Below are 12,217 nucleotides of genomic sequence, written 5' to 3'. Positions count from 1 at the left end.
CATCATTTCATCCCCCTCTCCGGCGCGCAAGTCCCCAATGTGGCGTCGAATGCAATAAGCACTTGCCCTCGGCGACCGAACGCCCCCGAATGGGGGACTTCCGGCCCACAATGGCGTACGCTCATTTCCATTTATTATGTGTAATGTAAGAAGTATTATTTTTAGCAGTTAAGAAAAATCCAAACGAGATATACACTATTTGACACAACGAAACCATGAACTGAATGTACAATAAAAGTCATTAATCCATGGCTATCGTTGCTGCCTCTGGATCACGGGGCCCCGGGTTCGATTCCCGGCCGAGTTGGGTATTTTCTCTGCCCGGGGACTGGGTATTTGTGTTGTCCTCATCGTTTCATCCTCATCATCATCATTCGTGGCAGTGGCTAGGTTGGACTGTGTAAAAAATTGGACTGTGTAACAACTGGGCCTTTGTACAGGCGCTGATGACCACGCAGTTGAGAGCCCCACAAACCAAACATATTCATCATCATCCATGCCTGGCTTCAACAGTAGCCACTGTTCCTGCCTTAGGTCGCATTCCTAAGGAAATAGTCTCCCCTTCTCCCCTATAACCACATCTGACAAGTCGCCAAAGTGTGCTTCGTGTCTCAGACATGCTCATAATTTTTTCGTTTAGATGACGAAAAAATCACTACAATGGTAACACGTAGCCTGGCTGTTTTGCCAGTATCGAAGGTCTGTGTTTTGTCTGTAACATCGATGTTCCATATTTTTCATTGTCGCTATTGAAACACCGATTCTTAAACTTCCCATACCTGTGCTAAATATCAATGACCATCGAACGTCCTTAATCCAAAAATATACCGTAACTGCGCATAGCTCGTGCTCTCTTCATCAGATATGAACACAAAGCCCAGTTGACGCTTCTCTTGACCTGGCAGTCGTGAGATGCCATATGCTGGGTACCATTTTGTATCCGCAGCTACTGACTGAACCACAATGCCGTTCCATTGGCTCATTTACTCTTCATTCATTTCCAATCACACTACGACGTTCGTAAACCTCTAGCTTTTGTATCTACGAAGTGCTAAATACTGACAACTATTCATTTGCACTAAACAGATCAAGAAATATTAAAACAGATTCGAAGAACTGTTAAACAATCTTGTTCACCGTCTTTCATTTACACATTAAGAACATCGTAGTATTTCTTTTCGTGGCTAACTATTTCTAACGTTTCTAGAAAGTCGATGTCTCTTCCTTTCTCTTCCGTTACATTTTATGTCCGCTGCAAATTATTTGTTAAAATTCATTTAGTATTCAGCTCACAAAAATTTTGTACAAAAACTGTACACTTGCAGGCCTACGGTTCCTGTGTCTATATACTCCGAGTTCTGAATATACAGTGCGAGAGAACCCACTGCCTTCCCCTTATTCCTGCTCAAGTTGTCTTCTCTGTACTGTGGCCCTTTATTCCGCAATCTCAGTTGTACTAATTATATAGATTAAATACCGTCTTCTGCTACAGTAATAAAGTCAGATTAAGAACAAAAGTCGCCCGCCCGGTTGGCCGTGCGGTCTAACGCACGGCTTTCTGCGCGGGAAGGAGCGCCTGGTCCCCGGCACGAATCCGCCCGGCGGATTTGTGTCGAGGTCCGGTGAACCGGCCAGTCTGTGGATGGTTTTTAGGCGGTTTTCCATCTGCCTCGGCGAATGCCGGCTGGTTCCCCTTATTCCGCCTCAGTTACACTATGTCGGCGATTGCTGCGCAAACAAGTTCTCCACGTACGCGTGCATCAACATTACTCTACCACGCCAACATGGGGGTTACACTCGTCTGGTGTGAGACGTTCCCTGGGGGGTCCACCGGGGGCCGAACCGCACAATAACCCTGGGTTCGGTGTGGGGCGGCGGTGGGGTGAAGTGGACCACTGCGGCTGCGGCGGGGACGTATCTCCTCCGTCGTTTCTAGGTCCCCGGTAAACATACAATACAATACGATACCAAACGTCTTTCGCTTTATTTTAAAGCATCTTTAGTGGTGACTTTAACAATATAGCTTGTCTTACAATTTTAGTTTGCTAGGATCATGATCAGTTCTTATGCTTTAACTTTCTACTGTAAACAGTATTAGTTGTTATCGTTACTCGCGATTTTTTCCTTATTACTTCATTCTTCCCGTTCTTCCACATATACATGAGGAGTATTTTAGCACACAGTTCTTTCACTAAGACTAAATACATTCACGGCTTTGTACTGCAAAGAATCAGTGTCATCTCGAAATATTATGCACTTTGTTTTGATGAGCGAAGTGCGTTCGTCTTTTATTTAGTTTTGGTGATAGCGTAAGCGTCTGCTATTGCTAAATGCGTGTCGGCGCGCGCTCTCGTGTGTGTGGGGGGGAGGCGGGGGGGGGGGGGGGGGAGCTAATGTCCTAACTTCTGTTTTTGTAAATTATTGCTTTGTTGTGGCATAGTTGCGTGTGTAATTTAGGGTAGCGATATTTCCTAGTTTAAGTGATACTACTTTATGGCGTCAGGGATTGTTCCTTATTTACTGTATATGTAATTAGTTTGAATAATTGTTTGACTGCTGATAGATGTTTGGTCATTTACCAGTTGTTTATTTTCAATTATTGTCTTTTTTATTTGGAAATTCACTTGTAGGATTGGGAAGCTGTTTTGTAAATTGAAGGTGGAGGGGAGACAAAGACCGGCCAAAGTGGCCGTGCGGTTAAAGGCGCTGCAGTCTGGAACCGCAGGACCGCTACGGTCGCAGGTTCGAATCCTGCCTCGGGCATGGATGTTTGTGATGTCCTTAGGTTAGTTAGGTTTAACTAGTTCTAAGTCCTAGGGGACTAATGACCTCAGCAGTTGAGTCCCATAGTGCTCAGAGCCATTTTGGGAGACAAAGGAAAGGGAAGGGAAGGATATAATGATAACAGCTGGACCGAGACTTTATGTGGAATTAGCGGCGACGAGTGAAAACGTGTACTGGATCGGACTCGAACCTGAGACATGGTGCTTACTACGCAGCTGCGTTAACCAGTTGTTCTTTCGTAGCAGTTCTTTCGGAAAAACAGACACTACGTATTCATATAATCAGGAGACTATTTTCTTGTCTATTGTGGTATAATGGTGCTTTTCATATCGGAATTTTTCTGCATATTTGAATGGCTTGTGCCACATATATATATATATTTAACACACCAAAGCAATATTTCAATACGGAAATGTCTAAAGGAGGAAGACGACACTGTAATCTGGAAACCCCTGTCAGTGTCTCCGCAGGAATCGTCCCTCCTTCCATCCCACTAGGGCAGACAACTGAGCGGCTTTCTGCGTGTCGACAGGACGAGCACACGATCCTGCGCTCATGGGCCGTCAAGGACTTCGCGCCGAGCGTGCCGCAGTACGTGCAGATCTTCCGGCCGGAGAACAAGCTACACGTGAAGTTCGCCGAGCACGTGGTCTGTGAGGACGAGTTCAAGTACGCGCTGCTCGCCAACAACTGCACTTGCCCGGGCGCCTCGACGCTCGTCACCCTGCTGCTGCACACCTCCAGAGGACAGTGAGTAATCTCTCTCTCTCTCTCTCGTCTCTCTCTCTTTCTCTTTCTCTTTCTCTCATGATCACGATCCAGTCACATTAATGTGACCACCGTCTATGTTCGATATCATCTTGCGATAACCAGTCACAAACGGCAGGTGGCAGCACAAGCACTGGAGGGTACATAAAGCGTGTCGGGGGCGGGGGTGGGGGGGTTTGGGAACGCGGAAAACAATGCTGCTGCTATCCTAAAGGGCAACCGAAGATATTTATCTGACATCCAAAAGAACATGATCATTGGCTTTCGGGCCAACGGTGGGAGCATTTCCTAAATATCTAAGTCTGTAAACTGTTCGCGAGTCACAATGGTTCAAAATGGCCTTATCCAAAACTTGCGTCGGGGCAACTTTGGTGCACCACTGGCCATAGACGATAGGGCTCAACGACCGTTGTGGATATGTGTTCAGGCGAATACACTAGCAACTGTTGAGGAACTGATCGCACAGATTAACGAAGAGGCTACCAACATTGTCTCCTCAACGACCATTCAGCTAACGCTGCTTCGTATGGGCTTCTACAGCAGGTGCCTAATTCGTGCACCCATGCTAACTGCTGTTCATCAGCAACTGAGGCTGGAATTTGCATGCCAGTGCCGGCCGGAGTGGCTGTGCGGTTCTAGGCGCCACAATCTGGAACCGAGCGACCGCTGCGGTCGCAGGTTCGAATCCTGCCTCGGGCATGGATGTGTGTGATGTCCTTAGGTTAGTTAGGTTTAATTAGTTCTAAGTTCTAGGCGACTGATGACCTCAGAAGTTAAGTCCCATAGTGCTCAGAGCCATTTGAACCATTTTTTGCATGCCGGTAAAGCAACTGAACGTCCACTGAGTAACGACAGGTGCCCTTTTCAAATGAATCTTGTTCTATGCTCCAACGGACAGATGGCCGTTGATGTGTACGTCGTGAAACGTCAGAAAGCAAACACCTTGGAAGTAGGAGGAAGCATTATGGTCTGGAGAATGATTTCATGGCATTTCCTGGTGACCTTTTGTGGAAGGCAAAATGGATCAACTCAAGTTTGCATCTCTCCTTGGGGACCATGTCCACCACTACATGCAGTTTGTTTTTCCTCAGCATGGTGGCATCTACCAACAGGACGACCCAACGTGTCACACAGCTCGTAGAGTACGTACGAGGTTCGAAGACTACCAGCATGAGTTTACTGTACTCCTCTGGCCTCCAAAATCCTCGGATTTTGAACCAATCTAGAATCTGAGGGACCACCTCGTTCGGCCTGTTTGCGCCATGGATCCTCAACCTAGAAATCTAGCGTAGTTGGCCACGGCAGTGAAGTCACCGTGGCTCCACACCCCCCTCGGTACCTGCCAGAATCGATCTACATCTACATCAATACTCCGCAATCCACCATGCGTGGCGGAGGGTACCTCGTACCAAAACTAGCATCTTCTCTCCCTGTTCCACTCACAAACAGAACGACGGAAAAATGACTGCCTATATGCCTCTGTACGAGCCCTAATCTCTCTTATCTTTGTGGTCTTTCCGCGAAATGTAAGTTGGCGGCAGTAAAATTGTATTGCAGTCAGTCTCAAATTCTGGTTCTCTAAATTTCCTCAGTAGCGATTCACGAAAAGAACGCCTCCTTTCCTCTAGAGACTCACACCCGAGTTCCTGAAGCATCTCCGTAACACTCGTGTGATGATCAAACCTACCAGTAACAAATCTAGCAGCTCGCCTCATGCTTCTATGTCCTCCCTCAGTCCGACCTGATAGGGATCCCAAACGCTCGAGCAGTACTCAAGAATAGGTCGTATTCGTGTTTTATAAGCGGTCTCCTTTACAGATGAACCAAATCTTCCCAAAATTCTACCAATGAACCGAAGACGACTATCCGCCTTCCCCACAACTGCCATTACATGCTTGTCCCACTTCATATCGCTCTGCAATGTTACGCCCAAATATTTAATCGACGTGACTGTGTCAAGCGCTACACTACTAATGGGGTATTCAAACATTACGGGATTCTTTTTCCTATTCATCTGCATTAATTTACATTTATCTATATTTAGAGTTAGCTGCCATTTTTTACACCAATCACAAACCCTGTCCAAGTCATCTTGCAACCTCCTACAGTCACTCAACGACGACACCTTCCCGTACACCACAGCACCATCAGCAAACAGTCCACATTGCTATCCACCCTATCCAAAAGATCATTTATGTAAATAGAAAACAACAGCGGACCTACCACACTTCCCTGGGGCACTCCAGATGATACCCTCACCTCCGATGAACACTCACCATCGAGGACCTGCCAGAACATCTCGACTCTCTTCCTGCACGTCTCGTGCTGTAAAAGATGGTTATTGAGGCTATTGACAGGTGGTCACGCTGCGCGGAGTGGCCGCGCGGTTAGAGGCGCCATGTCACTAATCGTGCGGCCTCTCACGCCGGAGGTTCGAGTCCTCCCTCGGGCATGGGTGTGAGTGTTGGCTTTAGCGTTAATTTAGTTTAAGTAGTGTGTAAGTCTAGGGACCGATGACCTCAGCAGTTTGGTCCCTTAGGAATTCACACACATTTGAACAGGTGGTCACGGTAATGCGGCTGCTAAGTGCAGTAGTAGGATGGCCTACTCCACACTCAGGTAGAGCTCCAGACTCAAAGTGTTCGACAAGGAAAGGTGGCTGACGTGAAATATAATACAATACATTATTTATTTTTAGTTTACATGACATTTTATTCAAAATAAGCTCCTTGTGAATCAGTAGACAGATGCGTTGGAAAAACTGTTCGAAAAAATTCTGATACTCAACCTTTGAAACTGCCTTCAGTACCATGGTCCTAGCCCTACGGATATCTCTGAAACTCCCTTTTCACTGCCATTTTCAGTTTTTGAAATAATCAGAAGTTTCAGGGAGACAAACTAGCGAATAAGAAGTGTGTTTGAGAGCCATGAAAAATTTTTGGATCAAGAAATCGAGTACGATCTTGCTTCCGTACGCCAGTGCATTCTCGTGCAACGAACATCATGATCTCTTGATGCCGATATTCAGGTCTAACCCGAACAATCCTCGCCCAAACACAGTTTAAAACACCCAATTACCGTAGCAACCTGCGTTCACCGTTTGACGTTCTGGAGCGAATTATTTGTGGATGATTTCTTTTGAACCTATGAAAACAGTGAGCATTGTATTGACACAGCTTCTCTGCATGCGCATTTTTTTTCGGTCTCAGAGATTCTGGACCTTTCTATCCCGAGCTTCGGCTCGTAGTGAAAACGCTATGTCTCATCGCTTGTTACGATGCAATACGTGAACTCTGGTTCCCTAGCGGGCGATCTTTTCGTATCCGTGCATTGCTCCGTTCTGCAATCTTTTTGAAAGCCAGTGAGTAACTGGAGCACAAAGCGAAAGCAGATCACTTTTTGCCCCGAATTTTCAGTTGTGGTCAGTGGCGGACACATATGGGGGGCAAGGGGGTGGGGGGGAGGGGGGCCCGCCCGCATTGCCACCCACGCCGTCCCCGCCAGTCAGTCCGCACGCTATTCGTTAGTTTCTTTCGTCAGTCGACCCGACTGAATCGAGTTATCGAGTAGTTGTACTTTCCTATGTAGTACGCGCGTCCGCGTCATCGTATCTTATACGTTTCTGTCTGCAACATAGATAACTGACACATACCTACGAGAAAAGTCGCGGCCACTCTAGTGATCTCGATACGTTATTCTGTCTGGCATTTGTTCGAGAAAAGTCGCAAGTATTCTACTGTTTTCTTGTACACAGAACTTTCGATACGTAGCGTTATAAAGACGGACTATTCGCCGAATAGGTTGCTAGTTTACATTCAGAAATAGAAATATTAACACTGAAGAATGGTTCAAATGGCTCTGAGCACTATGGGACTTAACATCTTAGGTCATCAGTCCCCTAGAACTTAGAACTACTTAAACCTAACTAACCTAAGGACATCACACACATCCATGCCCGAGGCAGGATTCGAACCTGCGACCGTAGCAGTCCCTCGGTTCCGAACTGCAGCGCCTAGAACCGCAAGGCCACCGCGGTCGGCACTGAAGAATGAATAAATAAAAAGTCGTAGTTGTAGCAATGCAAGTGTGAAAATTAGTCAAGAGTGAGAGTGATCAGTTGATTGTGAAGTATTAGTAATAGTAATTCATAGTAATTTCTCAGTAACAATATTGTTACGAGACTCGTAACAACATTTTTACTAATAACGGAACAATAGTTTCCCATACCTAACTCGTAAACTGTTGATGGGTAGTCTCCGGTAATAGTGACTTTCGAGAAGATTCCTAAAAACGCATTGTTACTATATATCCCCTCTGTCGAATGCACTAGAAAGGAACGGAATCGACAATAAAAGTTCCACACACATAAGCTGATGACGCCATCATTGGAAACTCGCCCTTATATTATACATCGTAACGTACATATTGGTTTGTCGCTTTCACAGTAGGTATTTGTTCACACTCCATAAAAGTCTGGAAGCGAACTTTATTACGGTAAAAGTAAAGGTAGCTCAGGATATCTTTAGTGCCTCCCCCTTGAGATTTTTCTGTATCCGCCACTGGTTAGGATTCAATGCACAATCGTTTGAGGAACCTGGTAGATTCTCAACGATCACTTCGAAGAATTTCAGTCGCTTTTTGAACATTTCCTTCGACTCGAACTATCAATGACGCTGCAGACGTGGATCATCTTTAATGCTCTCTCTAATATCGCGAAACATCATTGAAAAACATTTTTGCGATTCATTGCTTCACTAACATCAATTTAAAACAAAACTTCTTGTTGTGGGGTTGCTCATTCACGACCGAAGTTCGAAGAAACATTCTGTTAAGTGTTCTGTTATTGCGAGCAGTCTGTGATGCCAGTGCTGTTAAATTTAAAAAGGATGGTAGTCGATGCACAGATTGGAAGCGTAACAGACTGTAGCGAAACGAGCCGGCCGCGGTGGCCGTGCGGTTCTGGCGCTGCAGTCCGGAACCGCGGGACTGCTACGGTCGCAGGTTCGAATCCTGCCTCGGGCATGGATGTGTGTGATGTCCTTAGGTTAGTTAGGTTTAAGTAGTTCTAAGTTCTAGGGGACTTATGACCTAAGATGTTGAGTCCCATAGTGCTCAGAGCCATTTGAACCATTTTTTTGTAGCGAAACGAGTTCACGGGAAATGTAGGACAGGCAAAGGTATTCTAGGACTTGAGGTGGTATGGGAACTTCATGAGCTTTTGCAGTATATGGAGGAAAGGAGGTTGTCGGATACGGAAGGCTAGGTGGAGAGCATGTCTTTTGATATCTGGAGGTAGCGGTAAAACTTGATACGAAATTTGCGTAGATTAGGATAGGTCAGATGAGAGTTTTGAATGTAAGGATGATAGTTTTGGAAATTTGCTCCCATTGTCTGGCCCGTAAGTAGTTTTTGGCTGTTGCTGGTGGTCGTTTGCTTGGTTAGTAGACAGTGTATCTGATCACTTTTTTGGTCGATCGTTAGTCATGGGTATCTTAGTGCTTTGTTTAGGAGGATTGGTCAGTTGTGGAATCACTAGTCCTACCAGGAGGTGAAGTTGTCAAGACAGAGCTGAAGGGATCGTTGGCATGAATGGAGCGTAGGATGAGTAGAAAGGATGGCGGTGACGCTAGCATATTTCAGTAGATACAATGGAAGGAGTGGCTTTTGGACGTCGTGTATAAAATATGAAAAAGGAATAGTGACAGAACTGATCCTTGAGGTACACCAGCAGTTGGAGGGAATATTCGAGAGTGAGTGTTGTTTATTGATATATAGGATGGGCGAATGCAATCAGATAGATGTATGAAATGGCGTAAGTTGAATGGAATGAAATACTTACACATACTTGCAAGGAACTTTAAGTTCAGAATAGCGAGACCTAAAAAGCGTATACAATTGCAGAGTTCTAGAAATAAAGTGTCAGTCCGTAAGGGAGCTGCCAAAAGGGGGCGCATAAAGCAGCAATACTGATCTCCAATTGCAGTCACCTTTTACCATCTTTCCTCGATCATAAGACAGGGATGTAGGACGGCAAAAGTTGGAACGTGACGGTGGTGGCTACAAGGCAGTGATGAATAAGGCGTGAACCGACGAAACTTCTGGTGGTGTAAGTGTACTACTTACGTCATCAAACTGTTTTAATCAGTATGATGTTCAGTCGTTTTCCTGTTGTCGTTTTCAATCATGTTATCAACCGCGATAATGTGTACGACCATTCATGTGATTGGAGCCGGGATGAAGTCTATCCAAGGACTACCGCAACTATGGCAGAATATACTATCTGATCGAAAGTATGCGGACACCCCTGTGTAATGTGCAACTGATCACTAGATGTCACGAGAGGCGGACCCGCCAATAAAAAGGAGGCAACGAGTATTTTGTACCAGCACAGAAGCAGGAGACGACAGAGCGTATCGGTAAGGACACATCAGTGGCCTCGAACTTGAAATAGTCATTGGATGTCACCTGAAGAACAAATTCATCAGAAACGTTTCAGCCCTTCTAGAGTTCCGCACGTCCACTGTTGATAATTTGATTGTGAAATGGAAACGCGATGGAAGAACCACAACTAAACCAAGGAGAGGCAGACCTCTTGTACTGGTGGATAGGGACCATCAAGCAGTGTGGAGGGTGGTTGCAAAAACAATCGCAAGAAATCAGCGGAAGGAATCATTCGTGAGTTCCAAAATGTCACCAGCAGTCCAGGTAGCACAATGACTTTGCGTAGGGAGTTAAAAAAAATGGGATGCGGCGCTTGAGTTGGTGTAAAAGAGTGACACCACTGGACATTGGATGATTGGAAACGAGAGATTTGGATGGTTCAGAAGTTCAAATGGCTCTAAGCACTATGGGACTTAACATCTGAGGTCACCATTCCCCTAGACTTAGAACTACTTAAACCTAACCAACCTAAGGACAGCACCCACACATCCATGCCCGAGGCAGGATTCGAATCTGCGACCGCAGCAGCAGCGCGGTTCCGGTCTGAAGCGCCTAGAACCGCTCGGCCACAGCAGACGATAGAGATTTGGAATTATGAAGCACACTGTACCCGGCGACAAGCCGGTAGAAGTGTTTGGGTTAGGCGAATTCCTGGCAAAAGTTACCTGCCATCAAGTACCATAGTGCCAACAGGAAGGTATGGAGGATGATGATGATGATGTTTGGTTTGTGGGACGCTCAACTGCGCGGTCATCAGCACCCGTACAAAGTCGAATTTTTTCACAGTCCAGTTTTCACACAGTCCGATGGAACCACTGTCACGAATGATGATGATGGTGAAATGATGAGGACTACACAAACACCCAGTCCCCGAGCAGAGAAAATCCCCAACCCAGCCGGGAATCGAACCCGGAACCCTGAGATCCAGAGGCACAATGCTACCCACTAGACCACTAATGCGGACTAGTACAGGGGAGGTGGCGTTATGGTGTGCGGGTGTTTTATGCGGTTAGGAAGTGGTCCTTTTATTTTAAAAAAACGCTAAATGCGGAAGGTATGAACGCATCTTACAGCATTTTGAAACGTGTACTGTAAAGGAACAGTTCCGAGATAATGACTGATTGTATCAGCATGACAATTAAACGTGTCATAAAGCAGCTTCTGAGAGGCAATGGTTTGTGGACAATAACATTCCTAAAATGGACTGGCCTGTCCAGAGTCGCGATCTGAACGCAATGGAAGACCTCTGGGATGAGTTAGGACGTCGACTTCGCTCGAGACCGCAGCGTCCAACACCACTACCCCCTCTGATTTCTGCTCTTGGACTGCCCGTGCTCTACAGACATTCAGACACCTCGCTGAAAGTGTCCCCAGCAAAGTTCAAGCCTTCACAAAGAAGAAGGGCGGACGAATGCTGTGTTAATGGCGCCCAGTAAGTGTCCTGATACTTTTCATCAGATACTATAGTTCGTTATATTTGTCGCAATGTTTGTTGTCGAAATGTTGCACTACTTACGCTTTAAGACTTGGCCGTACCCCCAATAGCCCTTTTCCCATCGCTCCAAAGAACGCGGAAATACGATAAAGCTTTTATCGAAATTTCTATGTGGGTTACTGGATCACAAAACTCGTTAACTGTCTGATACCTCTAATTCAATCTATACAGAGCTGTTCAGGTGTAGCCAAAGATACTACAGTTTTTATAACCTTAAACAGCGTGTGACGTTCGCTCAGGAAAAGCGGGGTGGTGAGGATACTAGTTTCATATTTGCAAGGAATACGGTTCAAAGCCCGGTCTTCAATCCGGATTTAGCTTTTCCATGGTTTCTTTGTGTTACTTCGGGCTCTTTCCGATTCATCAAACCTTGTAGTCTCAGACCAGTCCCACGTTGCGTTCCTTCTCCAATCACTGAGAGACGGATAATACTTTAGACATTGACATTCCTCTGGCCCAGTGGCATGGTGCTCTGTCAGCCATAAAAAATTCCTTCGATGAATGGCTGCAATGTGTCTCCAGGTACCCAGACATAACCATTTCCAGTCAATCAGCGGTTCAGTTGAGCAAGAGGATCCAGTCCATTCCATGTTAACACAGCCCGCACCATTGTGGAACCACAACCAGCAGCCACAGTTACGTGCCTTGAAGGCAACTTGAGTCCATGGCTTCGCGGGATCTGCGCCACGCTCGAACCCTACCATTCGTTATTACCAACTGAAATCTGGA

At 46.0% G+C, this 12,217-nt stretch overlaps 1 protein-coding gene across 1 annotated transcript in view; it reads left to right on the top strand.

Moving 5' to 3' along the window:
• Positions 1-12,217, top strand: part of LOC126238016 (potassium channel subfamily T member 2) — a 1,051,128-nt gene that overhangs the window by 779,907 nt on the left and 259,004 nt on the right. The window contains exon 11 of the mRNA XM_049947763.1: positions 3,317-3,534. Within this exon, the coding sequence (XP_049803720.1) occupies positions 3,317-3,534 (218 nt within the window). The remainder of the gene's footprint in view (positions 1-3,316; positions 3,535-12,217) is intronic.

The sequence above is a fragment of the Schistocerca nitens genome, chromosome 1 (genome assembly GCF_023898315.1).
Source record: "Schistocerca nitens isolate TAMUIC-IGC-003100 chromosome 1, iqSchNite1.1, whole genome shotgun sequence".
NCBI lineage: Eukaryota > Metazoa > Arthropoda > Insecta > Orthoptera > Acrididae > Schistocerca > Schistocerca nitens.
This window is presented reverse-complemented; position numbering and strand designations above follow the sequence as displayed.